This window comes from Poecile atricapillus, chromosome 7 (genome assembly GCF_030490865.1).
Source record: "Poecile atricapillus isolate bPoeAtr1 chromosome 7, bPoeAtr1.hap1, whole genome shotgun sequence".
Classification (NCBI taxonomy): Eukaryota; Metazoa; Chordata; class Aves; order Passeriformes; family Paridae; genus Poecile; species Poecile atricapillus.
The window spans coordinates 25717330-25745319 of NC_081255.1; the positions used below are offsets into that span (position 1 = coordinate 25717330).

The 27990-nt window shown below is 50.3% G+C and overlaps 1 protein-coding gene across 3 annotated transcripts; it reads right to left on the reverse strand.

The window, feature by feature from the left end:
• Positions 1-586: 586 nt before the first annotated feature.
• Positions 587-27866, reverse strand: MOB3C (MOB kinase activator 3C). 3 transcript variants are annotated; one of them, XM_058843271.1, is made up of 6 exons: positions 27782-27866; positions 27406-27461; positions 26775-26945; positions 15120-15619; positions 5338-5540; positions 587-2164 (listed from the first exon to the last, which is right to left on the reverse strand). In XM_058843271.1, the coding sequence occupies exons 4-6, from the start codon at positions 15535-15537 to the stop codon at positions 2135-2137; spliced, it is 651 nt and encodes a 216-aa protein (XP_058699254.1). In that variant the 5' UTR covers positions 15538-15619; positions 26775-26945; positions 27406-27461; positions 27782-27866; the 3' UTR covers positions 587-2134. The 3 variants fall into 3 exon arrangements, with proteins under 3 accessions (XP_058699254.1, XP_058699253.1, XP_058699252.1); XM_058843270.1 differs by lacking the exon at positions 27782-27866 and having other exon boundaries at positions 26775-26938; positions 27406-27622; XM_058843269.1 differs by lacking the exon at positions 27782-27866 and having other exon boundaries at positions 27406-27622.
• Between the last annotated feature and the right edge of the window lie 124 nt (positions 27867-27990).

A 27990-nucleotide genomic window follows, 5' to 3' on the forward strand; every position in this document is an offset into this window, starting at 1 on the left:
TCACTGTCTCACCATCTTCCACTGTTGAGAAGAGCTTGACTTTGTCTTCCTTGTACCTCAGCTGGAAGTAGCTGTAGGCTGCTATCAGTTCATGCCTTAGACCCCACTGTTGAAACAGCTTCTCCATAATTCCCAACCTTCCCAACTCCCAGAGGGTGCTGTACATTGAGTCCAGCCAGGCTTCATTCCTCAGGAAAGCAGAAGCTTCTTGACAGAGCTGTTGTCGACTCGTGCCTCTGCTCCACAATTTGTGCCTGCAGCTCTGATTTATGTCAAGAGGCAGGAACACAGATTCCAGGACCTACACTCCTTTGCCAAAAACAGTGAGGAAAGCTCATCACCATGAATTGCTGGGAAAATGCCTTCAGGGGAATTCTGGTGCAAAGGCTGCAGGGGGAGGATGCTGGCCAGCAACACTGGCCTCTGCTAAGCCATTCTCTGAGAGGCAAGCTGAGGTCTCGGCGCGGCATTGAGATCCATCAGTGCTGCACCTCTCAGGGGAGAACAATTCTTCAAGTTATCCTTGTTCATTAGGCCTGCTTAATACAGATGAATCAGGGAAGAATGAAGTACACCAGGCTTATTAACATTTTTTTAATTAGCAACAGAACAAATATTTGGACTTTGACTGATTATTTTACACAGATAATATTGGAATGATGTATCAGGTGGTTTTGTGTCCATTTTGCTCTGTTTTATTTCCATGTAAAAATATACATCTGGTACACAAGATGTAAAAAAAAATAGATTTTCACAACAAGATAAGTGCTTTGAGCACTAAAAATTCACTTGTGCACTTTAATGTTGGCCTAAACATTTACATTTTCTAGCCACATCCCCTACCTACCCCAAAAATGGGCAAACCCCAGACTATAAAGATTATCTGTGTCAGATATAGAAAACTTTCCCAGAAAAAGAGCAGGAAACACAAACATAACAATTCTGTGGCTCAGACAAATTGATTTTCACTCCCCCAAAACAATAAAGATGGAAAAATAAAAATATTTTTGTCAAAATTAAAATGGCACAGGAAACACAAATTATCAGGCACTGCAAGCAGAAGGGGAGGAAGTTTTGAGACATGATACCTTTCAGGGGAGTAATGGCACAAATCAAGTAACAATATTATGCTTGCAGATGGTCAAAAAGGTTTAAGAATCACAGGATGATACTGAGTTTGAAGGGGATCTCGAGAACAGAGTAGAGGAGTTGTCTCTTATGAGTCCTTCTTCACCTGCTGTAAGGTTGGGTAATGGAAAACCAACAGTTTCTACAACCAGCATTTGCCCATCTTTAGCCAAGACAACACATCAGGAAATGCTGACATGTTGAAAATGTTGTTTTCTGGCAACACTTTCTTTTCACCAGTTTTTGAAACTTTCTCAGGTAGACTGTGCTGATCACACTGAACAGTGGCCTAGTTCACCTCCTCAGTCATGGGGCCACTTGTCATTAGCCCAAGAAATATTGGATGCATCTTAGAACATCATCAAGTCCCCTCTTCCAAATGTGAAAAATCCCTTGAAGGAAAAAATGGTCCCTTTGGTAAACCATGAATTAGGGCAGAAAGAGACATTCATAGCTCATGGTTAAAAACAGCACATCAACAACTAACCATGTGAAGGCAGTGGGATGAAATGCCACCAGCTTTGCAGGGCTGATCTCAGGTATTACCACAAACCCACTGCCTGTGGGAAAGGTAACAGGCATTACCTGGTAGCCAAGGACACACCTGCTCACAGGGCAGGAATTGCTAAGGAAATATTTGGAGATAATATAGCAGAGGACAAACAAGAGGGAAGGTCACTGAAAATTTGATGTCAGACATAGGATTGAGTCTTAAAATCAGTGTGCAAAAGTAAACCAGACTTGCCTCCTTCTCCAGTAAGTCAGTGGCTTTCTAAAACAGGAACCATACAACAGAGATTGGGATCTATTAAAAGAAGAAAAATCTGTCCAGAGGTTCTTGGAAAACTTAGGATTCAGCCCTGGCCTGAAGAGGCTCCTCTGCAGTGTTCATAGGTCAGTGAGCTGGAATGCCCAGAGCAAGTCCTAGGGAAGAGATCTCCCACCATGGGGTGTCTTGTCCCACCAGACTCTGAGTGAGCCAGCTGAGTTCGTCTGCCAGAAGCCTTCAGTGGCAAATTCGTTCTGTCATTTCTTTCTGCATTGAAGGGGGAGAGAAAAGAAAGAAACAGTAAGTGCAAAAGACAGGTTTGAGTAGCATGACGTGTCAGGCAGTTTGGGAGGTGTCCAAAACCAACCCAGGGAAGCAACCGTGGGAGTCTTGGGCAGCCTTCTTCTATTTCCCATGACAGCCCTCCTGGGAACTCAGCTGCCTCAGCAGCTCCATCCTGGCACTCTCCCCGGTCTCTGTGGCACAAGGGTATTTTGGCTGTGCCCTAGCCTTGAGAGCAGTCCAAGGAAAGAGCTTTGGCTGAGATGTTGAAAGACAAAGGTCCTGCCCCTGGCTCAGCTGCAGAGCAGCCAGATAAGGTGATGCCACTCTCAAGCCTCTCTCTACAGCTACCTTGGGAGATGGGACATGGAGCTGCTGCCAGTTCTTGCTCCAGGAGCTGACCACAGCACATCCAGAGGACCTGTGCTTTCAGCAAGGGATCCCACAGTCATACTGCAATGAAAATGAGTGCTAATAACAGGAGCCGCAGGAAGCCTCCAGCGAGGCCAAGCTCTGTTTAGGATTACAGATTGTTTTCTTTAGCCAAAATGGCATCATGTCAGCTACATTAGGAAGGTTTCCAGCTTTCAGCTGGTGGAAATAGTATTTGTTCAGAACCTCAACTTCTATCTTGTAAATCCTGCAATGAGAAAAGCGTGATTCTGGCTCATGGGGTTAGTGGCTTGTGAATCTGTGTGCCCACAGGTCCCTTCATGCACCCCAGAGGAAGGTTTGCACATTAAAAGGTACTCCCAAAATAGATTGAAAGTAGGACTGGTCCATGGAGAAGGAAGAATGCAACTCTGAAAAAAACTAGGAAAGGAGGATGACCCTTGAGTAACCCTATAAAAAGCCCTTTAGTTATATAACCAAGGGAGACAGAAGCAGCAAACTCTGATCTTCAGTGGTGAGAACTTTGTTTTTCAAATCCATCAGGCACAGTGTCAAAGAGAGGGTTTTCCTGTAGGAATAACATGCAAAATCACCTGAGTGCAGAAGCTGGCCATCAAATGAAAAGTTGATGCTCTGCCACCAAATCATGCTGCTAACAGAAAATATTTGCAAACATCTTGGAAGGAAAAGAAGAGGGTGAGAGGACTGTGCACATCCTCTTGTAAGAGCATTGCACCCACCCTGCTAGCACAACACCAGGCACAAAAGCAGCCGTGAACAGGAGGGACTGCAGTCACCAGTGGGCTGATGAGTCACCAGTGGGCTCCCCCAACCAGCCCCAAATGTCCAAGGCATTCCTCACATCCAGGAAATCCCCACAGCTCTGCTTTAGTGCATAACCAGCTGGACCCTGCCATCACTGCAGCCCAGCACCACGAGCTGCCCTCATCAAGGAAGCGAGTGCACGGCTTCTCTCCAGCCCCACATTCCTTCACTTACTGAGACAGTGAATCACCACCTTTTGCTAGTTCTGCCCTACAAAGGATCTCATTCTCAGTTCCCAAGATTTGCTGCTAAGAAATCACATCCCACAGAAGCTTGACAAAAGGGAAATTGAAGCAGCAAATGGAGATTCAGGCAAAGTAAAGCTTAGAAGTCTGTCATGGGATTCTTAGAGACTAACTAAATACAAGGTTAGGACACTGTCTGGGCTGATGAGGCAGCCTGGTTGCAGGACACACTCATACACACCTAAAGCAGCTCACTGCCTGAAGGAAGGAGGGCCTTCCTCCTCCCTGGTCTTTCCTCTCAACTCAGTGGTTGGGTCTGCTTGAGGCTTGGATGGCAGGCAACGAGACACAGATAGACCAGGGTCAAATGTGTCTCATTTCCTTGTAGTTTGACAGTGGTTGCATCACAGGGAAAGAATCTGTTCACCTGAGATTTATGCAGACCCATCAATCATCTTAGGTTGCATGTGAGTCATTGGTATTGAAAGCCTATTTAGCAAAGTCAGCCTCTTCTTTGGCTCCCAGTTGTTAATTATTTACATTAGCAAGCAGCAGTCCAAGGGGATGACACTATTATGGGCTGTATAGCAATGCTGAAGAGGTTTGTCATGAGGAACACTGACAGAGGACAGACTGATGCTGAGCTGCCATTTTCTGGAGCTGAGGGCCATTGTGATAATATGTGTTGCAATTGAATTCTACAAAATAATTAAAGTCAATACTGCTGTCATTCAAGTCTCCCCTGATTAGGTCATCATCTCTCCATCCCCCTAAATCATGATCAGAGCAGATAGGCAGAAAATTGACTGAACAAATGAAAGCAGAGTAGTAAAGTGCTTAGCACTTAGGGGCAAGGGTATCTCCCCACCTCCAGATCCTAAGCAAGCAGCTGGGCTTCTTCTCAACTCTTTCTCAGATTATATCCTTTTGTTGTTCCCTGATTCTCTGCTGCTGGATACAGCCTTTTCTGAAACCCAGCCCTTATCACAGCACACAAACTACTGGGTTTGTTATTAATTCTTTCCCCACTGCAATATGTCCTCCCTAGGTCAGACTACACTCAACCTTGCCTGCGACAAACTTGCTTCTCTTACAAAATCAACTATGTGCATTATCTAGTTTATGAGCCCTGGACTGTCTGGCCTCTGCTTCCCACAAATCCTGCTGTTGTCAAGGACTCTCACCTTCTGCCTGGCTAATTGCTTCCGAAGGGAGGCTGTAGAGAAACTGGGAGATCCAGTGATGGCCTTGACAGCTGTTGTCTGAAGCTGTGTCTCCTATTGGGGCTTGTCTTCCTGCAGCCTCAGTGTAATTCACACTAGGATCTCAAGCAGGGGATGCTAAAAGAAAAACTGTGGAGAAGAGACTTTGGCTCAACTCTGACTCCTGAAAGCCATGTGGGCACAACTGGCTGGAAACACTTTGATGTGCAAATTGCTTTAGAGCTACCAAGTCACTATGGGGACATTACCCTGTGGTGGCCCTAAGGGTATTGAAGTTCAGTTCACAGACAACAGAGAAAAAGGGTAAGAAAGGATCAATGGTTTCCTTGGTGCTGCTGGGAATTTCTCTCTCAGAACACTAAGGCTGATGGTCCCAAGACAGAAAACATGATTGTGTGTCTGAGGTAGGGTGGCCAAAAGAGTCCAGAGAGGGTCAGCACTGTTTGGAGTCCAGCCCCAACCCGAACCTAGCAGTGCTGTGTCCTGCCCACACCGCTCACCCTCCACCTCCCCATCCCAGGGCCATCCTTACCAAAGGCTCCAGCTCCCTGTGGTCAATGAGGCTGAACTCCCTGATGAAATAGTAAAAGTGCTTGTAGCAGGTGTTGACGTGAGCCTCAGCACCCATGTTGATGATGCTGTCAAAGTGGTGGATGTAGACATGGACAAAGACACGGAAGAGGCGGGTGAGGATCTTGGTGCAAACTTGCTGGAACTGCTTGGGGAAGGGAACACCTGCAAAGCAGAAGCAAATTGGAAGCCATTTGAACATTTCCAAATAAAACCCAAACCAGTTAGCATTTAGAAGTCTCTGTCATGCTTGACAGGCAGTCATAGATGACAAGGAAGAACACCCTTTGCTACTGCCAAGAGTGACACTGGGGCAGTGTGCCATTGAGCCCTTCCCACATGTTCCCTCATTGCCCAACCATCAGTCTCACACAGGCATGGGCTCAGGATTTGGAGACTTGCTGTAGGAGAGGAAATTCCTCATCTGTTTGAGGAAGCCACAACTCTCCACATCTGGCTCAATCTAGAGCAATGTGGCAGAAGATCCTTCTGCCCTCTGCCTTTCCCCTACAAGCCTGCTCGGGCACTACATAAGTCAAATTGTATTTACCCAGGTCCGTGAACAAAGCCAAACCATCTCCTACCAGAAAAGATACCTGAACCCAAAAGCATGGCTTATACTGTTTTCCTTCCTCCTCACACCCTTAAACATCACTTCTGATGCATCAACAGAAATGGGGGAGGTTTCTACCTTTTTCCTGATCCTTACTTCAATAAAATGTCTCTTTAAATCAGGAAGAAAACCACCCATCTTAATGATGTTTGGGTTGTAATTTCATTGTGGCTGTATCATCCTGAGATATCCTCATAGGATGGGACCCACCACACCTGGGTCTGTACTTTCAGCTCTGTCCCACACAAGGACACAGTGTGGGATATTTCCATCCTTTTCAAAATACGCTGCTATCACAGTGAAAATCTCAGGGTGTGATACCATCAGCGCCAGCAACCTTGGGGTAAATGTCTAAAGGAAACATGGCTTTGAAACACTAAACTTTTTGGGTTTTTTTTTTGTGAGGAGGAGAATGAAACAACTGGTATTTGTTTTCCTGAGGCTTCCTCCTCTCCCCAGAGCAATTCAATGCAAATACACAAAGAACAAAATAAAAACCTCCCTTCCCACGGTTGTACCAGCCTCCTCCCTTAGCTTCTTATTAATGCAGCACATAACCTCTTGAAAATCCTTCCAAACAACCTCTGCTCAACCATGGCCAGCTCACACATTTTGTGCACAGGAAAGCATCAGCAAATCTCTTAGCTAAAAAATTAAAAATGGTAATTTTATCTTTGAATCTTTCTCACCAGCCTTGCTAGGCAGTTTGAACTGTTTTTTTTCCCAAGGGCTCCTGGCAGTTTTGTTTCCCAGCAGCAGTGCTGAGCCCCTCTCCTCCGTGGGTGGCAAACACAAAGGTTCTGTCCTGACATCACGTGTAGAGCCTGTTTTCAATTGCCAGGGTTGGGAAGGCTTTGCGTTTGGAACTCATAAAAGAAAATTATTTTTGGTCTAAAGCAGAGTCACCCTGAGCACAGCCCAGTCTCCCTTTCCTGCATGCACAGTGCTGGAGCAGAGGGCAGGACTGAAGTGTCTGTGCTCGTGCCACATCTGGATGTCCCAGCCACCACCTGGAGAAGGACACAGATCTTGGCTCGGTGTCACACAGAGAGGTGGTTTGGAGACTGATTTGTGGTCACTGCTCTGCATAACCACGAGCACACTGCAGCCCCAGGGCTGCTCCTGCAGCAGGAACCTCAGCATGAGCTGTTTCAGTGCCAGCTCAGACAGATCCCATCAGGACTGTTCAGGAAAGGTGTTCACATCTGGCAAAGTACAACCAGGCTGTCCCTATGCCAGCACCTCAGAGATGTGACTGGAGATCTGCTTCTGCCCAGCACACCCTTGGTTACAGAGCTCTCCTTGCCTGCTAGTCTGACACAGACAGGGATCAGAGAGCTCTCCGGGTTCCCCTGCGGTCAGGAGGGACACGGAGCTTTATCAATGGCTTCCTTTGAGCTTTCTGCACTGAGTCAGGTTTTGCTGACCAAATAAAAGCTGGAATCACCCAGCTGGGGACTCAGACATGCCATTAGGGTGGCCCCTGCAGACCAGCTTTGAAGAACTTGTTAAGAAACATTTATTTATTTATTTATTTATTTATTTATTTTAAATAAAGCTCATCACAGCAAAATATTTGCTGATAAATGCACATTTCTGGGCAGTGGCTGGGGAATACACACTGTTCTGGACAGCCTGTCATCTCCCTGGAACCAGAGAGAGCTGGGATCTCAGCAAGTGCCCAGAAGCAGGCAGGAAGGCATTTGCTGCCTTCAGTTTGTCACCCATCCCAGTAAGCAACCTCAGGCAGTGAGGGAGAAATGCGACCTGACCATCACTGAGAATTTATTGCCAAACAGCAAAGAGTGAAAGTGAAGGAATGCAGCACCCCTCAACCCAGTCCTGAGCTGAGAAGGAAATAAGCCCAGAGAGTAAGCAGCAGATCAAACAGATCTCAGGCTCCCAGGGCTGACAGCATCTATGGTGCAGATCCTGATGGGCCACCTCCAGACATGGCAGATGGTGACAAGTGGCTTTCCACAGATTTTGTCCTGGGGTTAGCCAGGAATTGTCTTGTCTTATACATCTGCCACCAGCAAGTCCTCATGGACATGCTGGCAGCTGAGAGAATTTAGGGAAGAGACACTTCCAGCTGCATTCTGGGTTCTCCAAAAGCAGCCTTTTCATTAGGGAACAGAGATTCAGCTTAAATCACAGAATCAAAGAATAGTTTGAATTACAAAGGGTCTTTAAAGGTTAGCTAATTAAAATCTCATGTAATCAGCAACAATGGGAGTTGTTGAACTCCTAAACCTAATGATGTACAGAAAGATACCATCAGGCTGTCAGGACCTCCATGCTCACCTCTGGGCTGCTCAGCCACTGTGTTTCACAGGAACTTGGAGCATCGGAAGCTGCGGGGAGCTGAGGCTGAGCTGCCCTTCTTTGTGTCCATCACCAGGTGTCAGTGTGTGGCCGTCCCCTCCAGGCATGGCCAGGCTGCAGTGGTGGCTGCCTGTCACTCGTGGATTTCTCCAGGTCCCATGTCAGGACACAGCCTTCACTGTGAATCTCCGGGATCACTTGGCTCCTGCTCTGACTCTTTCTCCCTGCAGCCCCCCTCTCGCTTGCACACCTGCCCAGGGAGGCACAGCAGGGTCCTGCTTCCTCTCCCTGTGCTGCAGCCAAGTCTGTCTCCTGTGCCAGGACCCTCGGTACAGGCTGGAGATGCTTGACTGGACCCTGCATCTGGCACAGGGCTCTGTGCCAGCTGATCAAAGCCCTTCCCCTCGGGAAGGAAGCGGGGCGGATATCTGACACGCAGATTGCCTCTGCCAGCGGTGGTGCCTCGCTGCTGGTCTCCAGTGACTTGGAAAGAAACCCACAGCAGCCCCAGCAGGCACTGCCCATGCTGGTGGGGAGCTGGAGAAACACCCCACCCCCTTGCCCAGAGCTGAAAGAAAAGGGCTCTGCAGTAAAGGCTTCATCTGCGAGCAGCAGAAGGATCCGGCACAGATCCGGCTTGCCCTGGGTCAGCGCTGCTGGCGCAGCGGATGTCCAGCAGACACCACATGTGACATCCTCTGCAGCACAGGAGGGGACACAGCCAGGACAGCTGTGCCTCCTCCCTGCAGCCAGCACGTCCCAGCCAGGCTGCTCCCCTCAGAGCTCCCAGTGCCCTGCCAGGCTGGGCCAGGCACATCAGCCTCACGGCCAGCACAGAGACCCCATCGGTGGCCAGGACACCCAGAAATGGCATTTGGGAGTGGGGCACTGGTGGCCCTTGCCTTGGGGACTTGCTCCATCTCAAAAGTGGCACATTGTGGCACAAACCAGGGACAGGAGCAGATGGATGAGACAGAGGGATGAGTCTGGTGGGACAGGCCCTGTGTGGCTGAGATGTTCTCTTAGCCGAAATACACAGGCCAGGGGAAAGTCAGGATGGACCTCCAGGCTGGACAAACCACCCCAAAGTGGTGACACTGCTTGGATTCTCTTCACCCTCCCCAGCCCTGTACATTTGCAAGGACCAAAAAACACCATCCTAGTTCATCCCATTGATGGTGGTCTGACTGCCCCAGGGGGACAGCAGAACATCACAGCACCCACCTGGGCTGATTTAAAAGCACTGAAATTACCTTTACATTTAATTTGCTGGTGCTCACCATCCAGCAACCTTGGAGAAAGCAGCAGCAATCCCACAGCCTGGCAGGCAGCAGCCACCCTCTGACTCTTGCATGATGTTTAGTTTAGATATTAGGAAGAATTTCTGCTCCAAGCCAAGGCAAAAGCTGTAAGTACAGCAGGTAAAATTTCACTCCAAGGAGAGTGACTCACAGCCCTGAAATGAATTGGCACCTTTAGTTTGTCTTGGATGTTTTGCTTGAAAATCCCAAGATATGATTTAAAGCTCCAAGGAATCTGTTTTTCTCACTCTGTGCTGATTGCTTCAAAACATAAGGAAACCATGTGTAAAAGGAAATGAAAATGAGAGGTAACAAAGTGCCTGTGCTCAGGGTAAGGGACTGCCAAAAGGTCCTGGATTTTTCCTGCCATCTCCTATCCCCAACACTTGTGCACCAGCCAATTAAATTTTTTCACGATGAATCAGGACTGGAAGCTATTTTGCTTCTTGGCAATTGTATTTTTTCCCTCTGCAAATGCAGTAATTCAGTGAACTTCATGATGAATTGTTGTTATTTCTCAATTTCATTTTGGCCACCGTGGTGTTCAGTGATTCATTTTTCCTAAAAATGAGTCTTTAAAGCCCTGTTTAAAACTAATGGCATGATGGCAGCTGCAAGCTGGTGTGGTATTAATTTTTGAAGAAAAAAAGCAGAAGAAAAAAACAAAACAAATTATGTAAAAAAGAGCCAGCTGAGAGAACACCAATAATTAGCTGAATTCTGAACATTTTTCTCCTGTTGTTATGGCAAGAAAGTATCGGATAATTTCACACCGGATTTTCTCTGGTTTTTATAATTGTTTGGGGACTATGCTTGAATGACAGGCTTGAGTTTTGAAAAGCTTTCCAAGAACTGTTATAAAACCTCCTGTGGCCGGTGCTCTGTTGAGCTGCAGGCAAATCTGGCAGGGAGCGCAGGGTGTTTCCGGTGCTGGGGCTGCTCCAAACCCTCTGTCTGCACTCATTTAACAACAGGGAGGTTTCAGCAGCCACGATGGTGCTGATGGAGGACACCTGGGCTGACCAGTGCAGACACAGCCGTGGGCTCTGGAAACCCCATCCAACCATCCTCCCTCCTCAGCACAGCGCTGCCCAGCAGCAGCTCCCTAAGCCCAGGCACCACAGGGCAGAACGATTACTGGGAGGAGAGGATATTTTCCAGGTGATAATTTGTTCATGTGGCTACTCACTGAATAAATCTACTGATATAGTTCTACCAGCTGGTGAAAGTACACCTGCAGAACCATTTATTCTTCTCCCTGCATGGGAAAAATGCTTACTCTCCATTTAAATGTATTTTTCAGGACAGCTACATTGGTTGGAAGCATGGAAACAAACCACTAGCACACACTAAATGATGTGGTTGTCTGGAAAAGCTGCTGCTTCTTTAGATTTATAGCCATCAGGTTGGCATAGCTCGATGGCAAATCCACACCTTAAGGGGATTTGTCTCATCTTAACTGGCTGACAAACAGGTTCCCACTCCAGAGAAAGGATTAGACAGTGGGATGGAGCCCTTCAGGTAGATTTCCCTGGGCATGGGGAAGACACAGTATCTGCCCCAACCCTTGCTGTGGTATGCAGGGGATTGGCAGCCCCCCCAGACCTGTTACTAATCTCCACCACAGGGATTTTCTGCTGGTGCTATCCGAGGGCTGCAGCTCTGCTGGTTGACTCTGCCAGGTCACAAACTGTCTGCTGGTGTTGGGCTCCCTTCCTGCCATGTCAGATGCCTGCTGTCCCTCTGGCCTCACTGCAGAGCTGGCAAGAGCTCTGCATCACGCAGCTTGGCTAAACCAAGACTGTTTGTCACTCTGCTCCCCTCCCACCTCTGACATGTGCTGAAGGAACAGATGCTTTAATGTGCAAAGCAGCCCAGCTCTGCTCTGGTCACTGGAGCTGTGACCATTTACCCCAGCCAAGGTCTCCCCTGTGATGCCTAAGGACCCTGTGAGCCCACAAGTCAGTGAACCATGTCTCTCATTTCTAGCTGAGCCTCTCACCCTGGGTTGAAAGATTTCCCCCCTCTGACCCATGAGATAACTCTCAGCTGTCAGGAGCCTAGCAGCAAGTCCTGCTGAATCATGTGCTGCTTCAGGCTGTGTAGCTCTTGGATGGACCTGGATGCTGAGGTTAGCCTCCAGAAGTGTTTGTGAGTTTGGGGAACACTTGCTGTTTCTAAGAAAAACAAAGTTTAAAAAAGGGAAAAGTCTGTTTTGTCTGCGGTGGTGTGGCCTCAGCCAGGGAAATCTTTGTGTTGGGGCAGCTTTGCACATGGCAAAGAGGGGCCAGGAGGGGAAGCTGAGATGCACAAAGCTGTCATGAAACACCTGCTGAGACAGTGGGCGGCTGTGCCCAGGGACCTCCCCAGCACAAGCAGGAGTGAAACAAACCTTCATACTAAATCCCATCTCTGCTGCAAACCTAAAAGAGTCTCACCACAACTCCAAAGTGTGACATTTGTAATTTTCTCTCATCACCTCATCAAGCTCCTTTCCCTTCCTTAAAAAAGCTCACATCTCCTCTGTGTCCTGTCAGTGCCTTATTCCCCTTGTCCTGGGTCTTTTCCCAAGGTTTGCTCTTCAGGAGAGAGGTTAAGCACCTCTGTTTGGTCATCCTGGCTGCTGTCCCCGAGCCACACATCCTGTCCAGCCTCCTCTACCATCCAGTGCATTTCCCTTCAGCCAAACACTCCATCTTCTGAAATGCCAGAGCTGCCGAGCAATTACCCAGTGAACAAGGCAGGCCAGTGAAAGGCAGATAATTGGGGACACACTGATGACAAAGTGCCACCAGCTCCCTCCTCCCCCTGCCTCCTCCAACAGCTTTTCATGTGCTTTAGAGTGCAACCTCAGCCTCAGTTCCCTTTCACTTGTGTGAGGCCAAAACCACCAAGACATGCTGACACAGTGCCTGAAGTCATTCAGGAGACACAAGGGTCCCCACAACAAAAGGGCTTGGAAAAGGGACCCCAGGAACCGCCTTGGAAGAGAAAAGAATGTATTTGACCCATGTTCACTTACAGTCATCCTGGATCTCACCCAGAACTGCTCCCAAACTGAAACGAAAGGAGAAGTGGAAACCAGAGGCACCAGCCATCCCTCCCCACATCAGGATGTGCTACAGCTCAGAGAGAGAAGTGCCAGAAATGAGGTGAAAACCACCAGGACCATGACTGTATTAGGCTTTTGCAGCTCAGAGAGAGAGATGTGGGTGAGCAGAGGGTGCTGCAATGTCCCTCCCATGGCTGCCTGCTTCCTGAGGTGTTAATACTCCCTGTACACCTTTACTCCCCAGAGCAGTGTCAAGCAGCATCACATCCCAAATCCCACCTGAAAAGCATGAAACTGGATCAGGACACTCCTTTCTGGCTGGAGGGAAAACAGAGAAAGTCTACATCTGTGCCTCTGCTTTTAATGGCATGCAGATCTTCTCCCTGGGGACAAGCCACCTCAGGAAGAGGAACACCTGCCCTGCTCCCTGTGGTTGCTGTCTCACCCCTCAGCAGCAGCAAGTCTGTACAGGCAGAATGAACTCTGCTGTCTCCAGCAGAGCTGGCACTGCTGGCACAAAGTATCTGGCACGGATGCTGTCAGCCAGCCACGCTTCCAGCCTGCTCGGATCACTGGAGTGCACGGACACCACTGTGCCCATGAGGGAAAGATGCCTCCATCAGTGAATCCACCAGTGAATGCCCCTGTTGAGTCCCAGGACTGCCCCTTCCACACACCCCAAAGGCATCCTGCCTGTCCTTCAGCATGGGGAGCTGGAACTGTGCTGACCTGCCCGCCCCAGTGAGGGGAGGAAGGCAGTGAGTGCCTGCTGGTCTTGGTTTCAGGGACTTGTCCCATCCTAACTTCAGGCAAAGCCAGAGCAGCCAGAGCAGATCAGGGGTCTGGGGGAGACACCCCATCCCAAAGCCAATGAGTTTTTCACCCATTATGGCAGTGGGAGAAAGCTGCAAATTTCAGTTTCAGCTCTTGCTGGGGCTGGAAGAAAAGGCAGAGGGGAGGTTTTGAATGCTCCTGTTCAGAGTTGCTCTAAGAGTGAGTCCATGTTCCTTCCCTAATCACACCCGGTGTTACCTGTGTCCATTCCACATCTCCATCATCAAGGAGAGGCCCAAGGCCTGACTGCATCCCTCCCATCACCAGAGAATCCAGCACACACAGGGGAGTATTGGTCACTGGGGAAGAGGCCAAGGGGAGGAAGGCAGTGAGTGCCTGCTGGTCTTGGTTTCAGGGACTTGTCCCACCCTAACTCCAGGCAAAGCCAGAGCAGCCAGAGCAGAGTAGGGGTCTGGGGGAGACACCCCATCCCAAAGCCGAAATAGTTTGGCACAACCAGGCTCCAGGCACTGTCTCCCCTCTTGCTTGCAGAGACCCACAACCCCTCTCAGATTCCAAGGGCCAGAGAATTTCCTTAAAAAGACACACAACTACATGTACAGCACAGCCAAATGGGGCTACAACAGTGAGTAATGCCAGTAATCCCACACAAGCTATTTTCTTCAATGTTTCCCAGCATATTAATGAAAATCTTGATCATAAGCTGCACTGATTTAATACAGCTCTGTCTGCTTGGCAAACAAAAAGGTCAAGCAGACTTGCAAAGCTATGCCTTCCCCCTCCCCAAAATCCTTAAATCTTTTTTTTTTTTACATTCAAGTAGCTTCATGTTCCATCTGTAAAACAACCTCTCCAAGGCATGACCTGAGACTCTGGAAGCCCCATCAGCTCCAACCTTTGAACTCATTTCCCCAAATGACAAAAAGCAGCTAAGTAGAGCTAATATCAACCTTGGCAGCTGCTGAGCATTGCAGGTCAGCAGCACAGGGGTTAGTTTGAAAGATGTGCTGGCTTTGGCAGCTGCTGCAAGTTCCTAAGGGCAAACTTTTTGGAGGGGTGTATTATACCCATAACCCCAGGCCTTGGCAGTGGCAAGGCCACATCCTGGGGATGGGCATCTCTGCTCAGGTAGAGCCTCAGCTACATGGCAAGAGGTGAGGTATGATCAGGGCTGAGATGGAAAGGGGCTGAGGAATGAAGCAGCAAGGGTTGGATCTTGGGACCATGAACCTACGTGGAAAACCAGGAAGAAACTGAGTTGATTAGTTGAGAGAAAAGCAGGGATGTGATGACCATCACAGCCCTGCAGCTCATCCTCTTGAGGAGGGAAGGCAAGGAAGCTAATGACCTACCAGCCTTCATTTCTCATGAACACAGAATAAGTTCAAACACAGAAAAGGAGAACATTGTGTTCCACATCCCCTAGTAGAAGGATGAGAAATCCCAAAGTCAGTTTGGAGCAAAAGGGTGTGGGACAGACACTGAGAAACACCTGGAAAGGAAATGCCACAGTACTTTGAATCACAAAGTTGATCAATACCAGCCCTGAGGTTCACCAGCAGCTTGGGAACCTGCACCCCAGGTTACAACCAGGTTACAGCCAGGTTACAACCAGGTTACAACCCCAGCTTTCCTGCGGGGAAGCAGAGCACACTCACCTATCCTGGTGGGGAAGATGTCCTCGTTGTTAATGAGCATCTCAATCCAGTCCATCAGCATGCACATGTACTGCGGGGCCGACAGCTTGGTCGGCTTCTTGTACTTGCTGTCATCCTGCCACCTGTACTCGTACTTGAGCCCCCCGGACATGATGGGGCAGCTCCTCTCCGTGCAGTATTCCGACATGGTGCCATAGATGAGGTTGATGCGGTTGAAGAAGTCCACCACGTGCACGGCGATCCAGTCATTGATGCTCTCGCCAGGAGGCAGCTGCACCACTGCCTTCAGGTCCAGTCCAGACTTGAGGGAGGCCTGGGCTTTCTTGTACAGCTCAAAGCGTTGCGTGCCCGGCTCAAACTTCTTTCGGGGACGGAACGTTTTGTCTTTGTTGAAGACTTGCTTGAGACACAGAGCCATTGCGGGCAGGGCCAGCCAGGGTGAGGGCAGAGGCTCAGAGCAACATGAAACCCAGGGCTGGGGTCTTCAGGGATGGAGGTTTCTGGGAGAAGAAAGAGACACATTTCAGTCACACATGAAGACAGTTGCATGCGTGGACACACTTGCAGGGGTTCGCAGCAGAATGCTGGCTGACCCCAGTGCTCTGACAGCACATGGGGACACAGATTTGGAGTGAGCTTCTGGCCCCTTCACACCCACCAGGGTGACCTGCAGCAGCTGCTGCCACCTCACACAGCAGCTCCTGGCACTGGAGAGCGTAAGCCCTGCCACATGTGCCCCATGCAAGGCTTGATGGCCAACAGAGCCCTCCCTCCTTCCTGAGCACCCCAGGAGCTCACCAGGCTCCAGCCAACCTCTTCCCTCCAGGCTTCTACCAACAAGTGCAGCAATAAAATGAGAGCCATCAGCAGAGTTCACCAGTTTATGCAGTCCCACTCTGGTGGCCTTTTCCTCTCCTGGCAAAGGGGAAGTGTCCCTTTCCCAGGGACTTGTCAGTACAAATAATCCCTGACCCTGCAGCAGCGGCTGGCAAGTGAAGCCCCGGGGACCACGCTGCGACCGCAGCTGGCTGCTGGTTCACACAGCCCCAGCGCCAGGATCAGTGGGAAAGGGGGGGATTATTTTTGTTGTTCTGCCTGGTGTGTTTGTCCAAAAGAACAAAACCCACATCCGAAGAAGGGAAATGCAGCCCAGCACAGCAGAAGAACAGTGCCAGGATGCCGCCAGCTCTCCCGGCGTGCACACAATGCACACGGCAGCCCGTGGGGTGGTGGAGCTGATGCTCCGGGTGACTCCAGGGCTCAGCAAAGTGCTGAGCTCACCCCTTCCTGGACGAGATTAGCAGCACAGATGAGGGCTGTATTTTCCTTTCCTTTTCCTCCCTGAAGTCCAGGGGAAATCCCATCCGCAAAAGGCTGTCCTGGACAGGCCGAAATTGTGCATTTCATTACCTGCATTAATCACCAGTGGTGTTAATGTGAGAGCAAGGACTCCTTGTGCTAAATGCCTTGCTAAGGCTTAGGGAAGAGAAAGTCCTCCAACAGCCTCCCCGTGATGGGAAGAGCTGGAGAAGCAGTTAAGAAAAAGGAAGGAAAATATTTATGGAAAAGGGAAGTGACTGACCCAAAGTCACAAGCAGGAGGGAATGGTGCAAACCTTGGATGAACCATTAAAAAACAACTTTAGCCAAAAGCTTGCTATTTAAATTTTGTTTTCTAAACTCAGTCCTGAGCCTGAGGCAGGTCCTATTTTGTGATCAGCTAAACATCTCTCAAGTGAAACCCTCTGCTCCCCTTAAGCCTCACCTTGGGGTCATCACTGGGAGCAGTAGGACCTAGTGATGATCCCAATGCCTGCAGGATCTGCACGAATGCCATTGGTGCACAACCACGGCCTTTCCCACAGAGCTGGTGCCAGAGCTTTGCCACCCTTACACAGCTCACATCACAGTGGTACCAACCCCCACCACGCTCTGCTGTACCCAGGTACAAAAAAAGTGTGTGTTTTCAGGTGCTTTCTGCCCCACAGAGGGGGTCACAGCCATCACACAGTGTTATGCAGTATGACTTCAACACCAGGATATCTGCAGACCTTCCCCATCTCAGGTGGCTCGGTGGGATTTTAATGGCCACATCCCTGTCACCCTCATGTATTGCCTCAGGGCAATGACTGGGGGATGTTTCTTGGATGCTTTTTCATCCCCTGCTCCATACAACTGGCTCCAGCCATGGCAAAGACCTTATTTCCCACTTAAAAAAAAAAAAAGATCTCTCCAAAATGCCAGCTGATGAAGCCAGCATGATGTCATGACTCCTATCTGTCCCTGGGGACTGGCCTGAGCTACAGTAGTCCTAATGGATTCTGTGGGAGTCCAGGGACTCTGGGCAGAGGGAGGCTCTAAAGAAAAGCCCTTATCCAGGACTTCCTGGATTCCACATATTCAAGCACATCCTGTTGATAACACCTCTAAAAAAAGCCTTCTGGGGAGCTTGCTAACACATAATGCTTTCAGAAATATGTATGCATACATACATATATATTTATATATAACCACTGCAGCAGGGATCCAAACTTAGTAATGTAGGAAGTGCTGGGATACCCTCAGGATGAGACACACAGCAGGCTTTGCCCGTAGTGCAAAGCAGGAATGATGGGGCTGAGCAGTGCCTGGCCTTGCAGCCAGGTTTCCCTGGAATTTCAGCAAGGGAAGTCATGCCAACAGACATTTCTCTATGTGACCATTTCTGCTGGCCTTGGCTCCATCTGCTCTGCTTCAGGAGCTGTTGCTGTTTGCAGAGAGACTGAGCTGTTCCATGGTGATGAGCAGCCACCCTGACAGATGACATCCCATCAAACGTGTCACTTGCAGGGGCTGACAGCAGTGAAATCAGATTTCCTTTAGTGCCTCACACTGCAAGTCCTCTGCAAATATTGAGCCACTGACTGGGAAATAAACATCTCATCTGCTAAAGCCAGACCAGTAACTCATCTACAGCTCCATCATCCACAGCTGGATCTGTGTTACCCTGCAAGCTGCTCTCACTCATCAGGCAGGTAGGAACATGCTTTGTGGTTCAGCACCATCTGAATAGAAGTCCAGTTCAAAAAAAAAAAAAGAGCAACAAAACTGCTAAACATCTGCCAGATGTTTTCCTACCGTGCATCTGTTCAAGTGGGAATGGAGAGTAGAAGCCATTGCTGCCCAAGTGCTGAGAGCTGACTGGTCCCTGAGCCTGCAGGATGCCACCACAGCCTCTCTGCTCCCCAGGCAGCAGTTTCCTTTTCAGGACCCTCATCATCACCACCACCAAATCACCAAGTCGCTAAGAGACCTTGTTAATCTTTACCGGAGAAAAATGTTCTCCAGAAATTACATTTAACACAAAGCTAAAAATACATCCTGGGATTTATGACCTGAAGAATCAGAGGGAGGCACTGAGCCAAAGAACACATTTGTTTTCTACCTCGTTTCAGAGCTTTCACTGCCCAGAGAGGTCGATGTAGAGGGAAATGTGGGAGCAGTGGTGGCCAGGACCAGGACATGAGATCCCAGCTCTGGCCCTTGCAGATGGGGCACTGAGATGGGATGCACCAGCTTGGAGCAAACAGGATTTGCAAAGTCACCAATGCCTCAGATTCCCCTCAGGCAGAGACTCAGCAACCACCTGTTTTCTGGGAAGAAAAGCAAAATCCTTTTTGAATGGACCCAGACATATCCTGAGTCTAACTGGGGGAAAAGGGTCTCAGCCAATGCAAAATCAGATTTCCCAGTTTCCACCTTTATGCATTTGACCTGACCAGTGCTCTTCCATCATTGACCAAGTATTTGGAGCAGATCCATGTAAAGAGACGGAAAATGGGAGATCTTCCAAGGTTTATGGTGCAAAGTTCAGCTGAGTCTGATGTTCAGGGCTGTCGTGTTCCTAGAAATCATGTTGTGGTCCAGCAGGGCTTGGGGTGGGGCAGGAGACCCGTCCAAGTCCTGATCTCTGCTCACACTGCCTGTTTTGGGGAATCCTAAGGGCAAAGTGCTGTCCAACAAGCTTAGCAACTTCCTACAACATGATCATACAGGTCCCGCCCCAGCAGGGCCTGGGCCAGCGCCATGGCAGCAGCCTGCAGCTCTCTGCCTTCAGTTCCCACATGTAAAATCAAAGCTTTTCCAAGAGGAACCTTGCCAAAGGCTGCAAACCCTCTTCCCTATGCCACAGTTCCCATCACAGGATGGTGCTGGCACTCTGGGCATCCACAAATCCCCTTCTGAAGCACCTGCAAACCCCCAAATCAAACCTTATCCTATACTTGGGAATGGACAAGGAGTGAAGCAGGTGGAGCTGGAGACTTGCCCTGCTGTCACCCTGTGTCCCCACAGAGGATGGCTGGAAGAGGATGAGAGATTCACATTTCCCATGGGACATCCACGCCGTGGCGTCCTTAGTGCTCACCCCCCACCCACACTCCCAAAATAGCCTTGGCTTTGAGGAGCTTGGCTACAAACCCAGCTGAGTGGCCACAAATCCCATCCCTGGCCATGAAGGCTGCTGGGCTTCAGTCCTACCCCTGTTTTTGCTGCTGGCTTCAGTCCTGCTGCTGGTTTCATAAGCTCAGTGGGGTTTTGCAAGAACCAAAAAAGCACAGGGTTAACCTGGGCAAGGACAAGGCAGAACCACTGCTGGGGAGGAAGCAGGCACAGACATGTGAAAAACTGATGTCCTTAGATTGCTGGCAAGTCCAGAGATGAAAGGAAATTAACTGGATGGGAGGGATGCAAGTTCAGGGTCAGGCTTAGCTGCTAATTTAAGGTTTGAGGGTAGGTTTTGTTTTTTATCTAGACTTCCTTTCCTTTCCTCTCCTTCCCTTCCTTCCCTCCTTCCTTCCCTCCTTCCTTCCTTCCTTCCTTCCTTCCTTCCTTCCTTCCTTCCTTCCTTCCTTCCTTCCTTCCTTCCTTCCTTCCTTCCTTCCTTCCTTCCTTCCTTCCTTCCTTCCTTCCTTCCTTCCTTCCTTCCTTCCTTCCTTCCTTCCTTCCTTCCTTCCTTCCTTCCTTCCTTCCTTCCTTCCTTCCTTCCTTCCCTCCTTCCCTCCTTCCCTCCTTCCCTCCTTCCCTCCTTCCCTCCTTCCCTCCTTCCCTCCTTCCTTCCCTCCCTCCCTCCCTCCCTCCCTCCCTCCCTCCCTCCCTCCCTCCCTCCCTCCCTCCCTCCCTCCCTCCCTCCCTCCCTCCCTCCCTCCCTCCCTTCCCTCCCTTCCCTCCCTTGTTTTTGGGGTTCTAGACTCTGTTTTCAGGTACCAAGCCCAAATTTTGGGGGTTCCAGGCCCAAATTTTTGGTGTTCTCATCCCAAATTTTTTGGGGTTCTGGGCCCAAATTTTTGGGGTTCCTACCCTAACCCTCGTCATCCCAAATTTTTGGTGTTCCTGGCCAGAAATTTTGGGGATTTTATCCCAAATTTTTGGGGTTTTATCCCAAATTTTTGGGGTTCCAGGCCCAAATTTTTGGGGTTCTCTACCCTAACGCTATTCATCCCATATTTTTGGGGTTCCAGGCCCAAATTTTGGGTTCCTACCCTAACCCTCATCATCCCAAATTTTTGGGGTTCTCATCCCAAATTTTTGGTGTTCTCGGCCCAAATTGTTGGGGTTCCGGGCCCAAATTTTTGGGGTTCCTACCCTAACCCTTCTCATCCCAAATTTTTGGTGTTCCTGGCCAGAAATTTTGGGTATTTTATCCCAAATTTTTTGGGTTTTTATCTTAAATTTTTGAGGATCCAGGTCCAAATTTTTGGGGTTCTCATCCCAAATTTTTGGGCATCCTACCCTAACCCTTCTCATCCCAAATATTTTGGGGTTCCAGGCCCAAATTTTTGGGGTCCCTACCCTAACCCTTCTCATCCCAAATTTTTTGGGGTTCCAGGCCTAAATTTTTAGGGTTTTTATCTTCAAATTTTTTGGGGTTCCAGGCCCAAATTTTTAGGGTTTTTATCTTCAAATTTTTTGGGGTTCCAGGCCCAAATTTTTGGTGTTCTCATCCCAAATTTTTGTGGTTCCAGGCCCAAATTTTTGCGGTTCCCGGCCCAAAGTTTTGGCTTCCTACCCTAAACCTTCTCATCCCAAATTTTTGGGCTTTTAGGTGCAGAATTTTCCAGGTTACACACTCAGGTTTTTGGTTCTAGACTCGGAGTTCTGGGGTTCCAGACACAGAATTTTGAGGTTCCAGACTCAGAATTTTCAAGGTTCCATACTCAGGTTTTGGGGTTCTAGGCTCGGGGGTTTCAGGGTTCCAGACTCGGATTTTGGGGTACCAGACTCGGATTTTGGGGTTCTAGACTCAAGTTTTGGGGTTCTAGGTTCGGGTTCTAGGGTTCTAGATCAGGTTCTAGATCGGGTTCTAGATCGGGTTCTAGATCAGGTTCTAGGTCGGTTCTAGATCGGGTTCTAGATCGGGTTCTAGATCATGTTCTAGATCAGGTTCTAGGGTTCTAGATCGGGTTCTAGAGCAGGTTCTAGGTCGGGTTCTAGACCAGGTTCTAGGGTTCTAGATCAGGTTCTAGATCGGGTTCTAGATCGGGTTCTAGATCAGGTTCTAGATCGGGTTCTAGGGTTCTAGATCAGGTTCTAGGGTTCTAGATCGGGTTCTAGACCAGTTTCTAGGGTTCTAGATCGGGTTCTAGGGTTCTAGAGCGGGTTCTAGAGCGGGTTCTAGAGCGGGTTCTAGATCAGGTTCTAGGGTTCTAGATCGGGTTCTAGATCAAAGTTCTAGGGTTCTAGATCACGTTCTAGATCGGGTTCTAGATCAAAGTTCTAGGGTTCTAGATCGGGTTCTAGAGCAGGTTTCTAGGGTTCTAGATCGGGTTCTAGACTCGGGTTCAGGGCCAAATTTTTTGGGGTTCCAGGCCCAAATTTTGGGGGTTCTCTACCCTAACCCTTCTCTTCCCAAATTTTTGGGGTTCCAGGCCCAAATTTTTGGGGTTCTCTACCCTAACGCTATTCATCCCAAATTTTTGGGGTTCCAGGCCCAAATTTTTGGGGTTCTCTACCCTAACCCTATTCATCCCAAATTTTTGGGGTTCCTACCCTAACGCTATTCATCCCAAATTTTTGGGGTTCCAGGCCAAATTTTTTGGTGTTCTCGTCCCAAATTTTTGGGGTTCCTACCCTAACGCTATTCATCCCAAATTTTTGGGGTTCCAGGCCCAATTTTTTGGTGTTCTCGTCCCAAATTTTTGGGGTCCCAGGCCCAAATTTTTCGGTTCCTACCCTAACCCTCATCATCCCAAATTTTTGGGGTTCTCATCCCAAATTTTTTGTGTTCTCGGCCCAAATTTTTGGGGTTCCGGGCCCAAATTTTTGGGGTTCCTACCCTAACCCTTCTCATCCCAAATTTTTTGGTGTTCCAGGCACAAGTTTTTAGGGTTCCAGGCTCAAGTTTTTGGACTTCCTACCCTAAACCTTCTCATCCCATATTTTCTGGGGTTCCAGGCCCAAATTTTTGGGGTTTTATCCCAAATTTTTGGGGTTCCTACCCTAACCCATCCCATCCCAAATTTTTGGGGTTCCAGGCCCAAATTTTTAGGGTTCTCATCCCAAATTTTTGGGGTTCCTACCCTAACCCTATTCATCCCAAATTTTTGGGGTCCCAGCCCCAAATTTTTGGGGTTCCTACCCTAAACCTTGTCATCCCAAATTTTTGGGGCTCCCATCCCAGATTTTGGGGTTCTCATCCCAAATTGGATGCCGCCAAAGCCCTTGGAGCCGCCGTTCCCAGCGGTGCGAGCTCAGGAAGCTCGGCCTGAGCACAAAGGCATGGATACAGCCCCGGGAATGCCATCAGTATCCCGGGAAAATCGGGAGAGGAGACAGGAAAAGGGAATCGGGGACCGTGGGACAGAGGGAAAGGGATGAGGGAACGGGAGAGGGGATGGGAAGAGATTCCTGCTGTAACCGGGGGGAAATCCATTGAAATTCCCTCTGAAATGGGGGAAATCAGTGAAATTCCCAGTGAAACGGGAAATCCAGAGAAATTCCCAGTGAAATGGGGAAAATCCATTGAAATTCCCACTGAAATGGGGGAAATCCAGTGAAATTCCCAGTGAAATGTGGAAAATCCAGCGAAATTCCCACTGAAATGGGGGAAATCCAGAGAAATTCCCACCAAAACGGGGGAAATCCATTGAAATTACTCCCAGCATTTGGACATCACTTCTTTGGACTTCCAAAAATTCCCCGAAAAGCCCAGCGGGCTTTGGGATCTCGGGCTGTGCCGGGTGCAGGGAGGAGGAATTCCCGGGATTGCTCCAGGTAGGATCCAGCTGATTTCCAGCTGCCACCGCTGGAATCCCAAATCCTGGGAATTCCAGGGATCCCGGCCCTTTCCCACCCCGTAAATCCCGGGATTTGCAGCTGGGCTGTGCCCACAGCTGGGGCCGGATCCCAGGAATCGGGAGATTCCCTCTGGAATTCGGCTCCAATTCCCTCAGCTCCAACCCGGGAGTGGGAAAAGGGAGGAAAAACTTCCCCAAACCCATGAAATCCGCGGGAGAGGATGGAAACCTCCAAAGCGATGACGCCACCGGCCTGGAAGAGCTCAGCCTCCCCCGTGTCCCACCCCTGGGATTAACTAATTAATTAATTGGATTAATTACCCAGATTAATCACAGCTGAGGCAGCGCTGGGACCGATCCCGTTTTTCACCTGGAAAATCCATCCCTGCCTTTATCCCAGCACCGCTTGGGGGGGAGGAAAATTTCTCTTCCAGCCCAGAAAATTCCATATTTTTCCCACAGAATTGGGGTTTTTCCCTGCCCTGCTGGGGGCTCCTGTCCCCCCCAGAGGGTGCCCGGGATTTGGATGTTTTTCCCCAAGAAAATTCCCAAGATTTTCCCTGAATTCCCAGCTCAGGGAGCCACCAGGCCTCGGACAGATGTTTTCCATAAATAACCAAACAAGGAGCGCATGGCAACAGGGAAAGCAGATCCAAATAGGCCGGAGGAATTCTCTGGAAAAGGGCTGCCCTTTCATTATCAAAATACCAGATTTTACCTCTGGATTCCAGGGGTTTTTTCCCAGAAAAAACCTGTCAGGGAGCGCGTCCCTCTCTCCCTAAATCCCAGCCCAATCTCCACATCCCAACCCCTCAGAAAAGAGATCGGGAACAACTGAGCCAAAAAAAATAAACAAAAGAAAATAAGGGAGAAAAGGCTTTTGCCAAGGGGAGGGGAAAAGCTCTGGAATTCGCTGGATTTCTTTCCTTCCTTCCTTCCTTCCTTCCTTCCTTCCTTCCTTCCTTCCTTCCTTCCTTCCTTCCTTCCTTCCTTCCTTCCTTCCTTCCTTCCTTCCTTCCTTCCTTCCTTCCTTCCTTCCTTCCTTCCTTCCTTCCTTCCTTCCTTCCTTCCTTCCTTCCTTCCTTCCTTCCTTCCTTCCTTCCTTCCTTCCTTCCTTCCCTCCTTCCTTCCCTCCTTCCTTCCCTCCTTCCTTCCCTCCTTCCTTCCCTCCTTCCTTCCCTCCTTCCTTCCCTCCTTCCTTCCCTCCTTCCTTCCCTCCTTCCTTCCCTCCTTCCTTCCCTCCTTCCTTCCCTCCTTCCTTCCCTCCTTCCTTCCCTCCTTCCTTCCCTCCTTCCTTCCCTCCTTCCTTCCCTCCTTCCTTCCCTCCTTCCTTCCCTCCTTCCTTCCCTCCCTTCCTCTCCCTTCCTCTCCCTTCCTTCCTTCTTTCCTTCCTTATCATTTGGAAACCACAGAGAAACACAACAAGATGAGGGCTTTGTAGTAAAATAAGAACAACTCTGAAAGGTCTGTTTAGACACAACAAAACAAAAGGGAAGAGCAGGCAGAGCTGAGGGAGAGTGGCTTCCTCCTCCCAGTCCTGCAGACATGGGGGCAAGGTCACCAAAGAAAACCTCTGGTTTTGACCCCAAATAAGCTTTACTCAGAAACCCAGCAGGAAGGATCAGACAGGTGCACTGCCAGAGTCCAGAATGGTCACAGTGCTGGTCCTTGGCCCCCTGCCTCAAATGTGTCCCCAATTTCAAAACTGATCTCCCTCCCCAGGCTCCCTTTACATTAAGGGCTGCAAAGGCTTCAGGGGGAAAAGTGCCTTGCAAGGGTCTCAGGGAAGCCCTAACAAGTGTGAAGGGCAAGGAGAGAGGAAAGCTCTGACACCAGCACCTCCCATGGCTCCAGAGCCAAGTGCATCCTCCCTGGATCCATCCTGAGACAGTGACACACTGGCAGAAGCATCTGCCCTGAATCTGCTGTGTTAGCAGCACACTCCAACCCTCGTGGGCAGTGCGACCACGGGGGAGCACAACGAGGGGTCCAGCACTGTGGGCAACCTGCAGGGAGACTCCAGCTCCCACAGCTTTGGGAAGAGGCCAAGGAGGCAGAGCACAGACCTGTCCAGCTCCAGGCACCTTAGAGCAAAGTGTAGGTTAATTACCACCAGCTCTGCACATCCCCCTCGGGCTTCCCCAGGGAACTTGCCTTTGGGGCACACAGATTTCTACTGCTTCTCTGCTTTAGGGGATTCCCTTCTCCCCACCATAGGCAGTGTTAAAGTCACACCCAGCCCCATCCCAGATGGAGGAGAAAGGCAGCATCAGCTCAGCCACCATGTGCCAGAGCCCTGAGACAGCCAGACAGTCTCCAGATGGACAGTCTGCCCGGAAACCTGCTGGCCCCAGCTGGCTTTTCACTGCTCTAGGAAGCCTCACTGCCTGCCTGAGAAGTCAGCAGCCCTGCCTCTGAGCTTTCCTTCAAGCCCCAAAGAAGTCCAGATGCAGTTTGGTCTTCAGCCTGTCCTAGAGGATCTCTGAAACCAGGGCTGCTTCTTGGGACTCATGCCCCAAAGACTTCTCCCAAGCAAGCCTGAACTGCAGACACTGCAGCTCTGACCCAGGGAGGGGCTGTGGGCAAATGGTGCTTCCAGGGAAGGGAGCATATTCCCTCTTTTTACAAGCCTTTCCAGCCTTGTAGTCATCTGAGGAAGGAGGGCTGCAGAAGGAGGGTGCAGGGGAACAGAGTCCTGGGGCACTGGCCCCACTCCCTCTTTGCTTCCTGCTGGAGCCAAGCCCCAGCTGGGCTGTCCGTGAGAAATGGGATGGTTGGCTGCTGATCCCAAATATAACCTAAACGATAGAAAATTCCAGGAAATGAGCCAAGACAAGATGCCGGGAGGGGGCTCAAGGCCCAGCACATGGGCTGGGGGAGCTTCAGGGAAGCCCTGGGCTCTCAGCAGCATCTCCCTGCTGCCAAACCTTCCTTGTGCAAACTCCTCTGGTGCCGCAGAGACCCACGAGAGCATCCACGGGCACAAATCCCTGGAGCAGAGCAGGACTCAGACCCCACGCTCCAGCTGGGGACAGCTGCCAGCGGGAAGCTGTGCTGGTGCTTCCCCCAACTCACATGGTGCTTGGAAATCCCCAGCTCATGACAAACAGACCTGGATGGCTTCCAGGAACAGGACTGCTTACACCCACCCTGCAGATGTCCCCTGCTGTCCCCCTGCTCTGTCCTGCTCCCTGCCCTGCCTCCCTGCCACGCCACCAGCAGAGCAGCAGTTCCCTGGCCCAAAGGCACCAATACAGTTTTTCTCAAACCACACAAGACACCTCCAAGCAGAAAAGCAAAGCAGCATCTCTCCAGGTTAGAGGCAGCATGTCCCATTCATTTTAGGCAAGATTCCCGATGGGGCTGGGGGTTTTTGGGGGTACCTCATTCCTGGGAGCTGAGATCCCACTGCTACTACCAGTAAGCTGCTGTGAGCCCTGAAAAGAAGTGTCCAATGGCCTCAGTGGTGTCCAACAGCTCTGGTTCAGTCCCAAGGGTGATCACTCTGTTGTCAGGGCCGTAATTCCAAACACCGGGAGCTCCAGGCCTGCGAGCTCAAGGAAGAAGAAGAGAGGAGATAAGCCAGCTGCGGAAAACCCATCTCCACCGCTTGCTCTCACCGAGTTCCCCCGCCCACAACTTTCCACCCTCCCCCCGACGCCGGCAAAGCCGCTGCCGGGGCTGTCCCATTCGGGAAACTCGTGTGCTGCCTTCTCCTGTCTGTCCCCCTGTCCCTGCCTGTCCCCTCCCGAGGGACCCCCTGTCCCTGCGCACCGCCGCGGATCCCTGCCCAGCATCCCCAAAACAGGCTCCTGGCATTCACACACTGGCTGCTGAGCTGGGACACCCCAGAGGAAGGGGAAGAGCCTTCTGCAGGCGTCCATGGCCCGGCTGGGTGAAGAACTGCTCTCTCCTAGGCTAATGCCAACCCAGGTCTTGCCCATGCCGTGCTGAAAAGCGCCCCAGGAGCATCCTCAGAGGTGCGGTGCTGACTTTTTACCTCCCGGGACTCACCTCATCCCCCGGCACGGCGACTTCCAGTCTCAAATCCCTCCGCTGCACTTTCTGCTCTTATTGAGGAAAAAGGAAAAAAAAATAAAGTTAAAAAGACACAAAGTCCAAGCCGGGCTCTCTTTCGGGACTATGGGCAGTTTGGGGATCGCAGCAGCGGCAGCAGCAGGGAGAACTGCTTCGCTCCAGCGCTCACGGGAGTTTCGTTAGAGAAACCGGGGCCGAGGGATTTTCTCCGGTCAGTGATGTCACATCCTGACCCTGCCGGCAGCTCCAGCTGTCCCTGGAATACCCGCTCGGAAGCGGCCCTGCCAGCCCCCACCATCCGCCGCCGTGGGCTCGCAGGGGTGGGCGCTCACCCGCACCCACACCCACTCACCATTCCTGGATGCTGAGATCCTTCTTGGCGTGCCGCTGACTGGCTCCGGCTTTCACGGGACAGCAGGGAGCTGGGGAAGGGAGATGAAATCCCGGAGTGTTTTCCCCTCCTCCTCCCATCTTTTCACAGTCCCTCTCCCTTCATCCTTCCCCGCTCTGCACACACACAAAAAACAGCCGGGGGTTTCCATGCCAGGCCTATCTGGATGC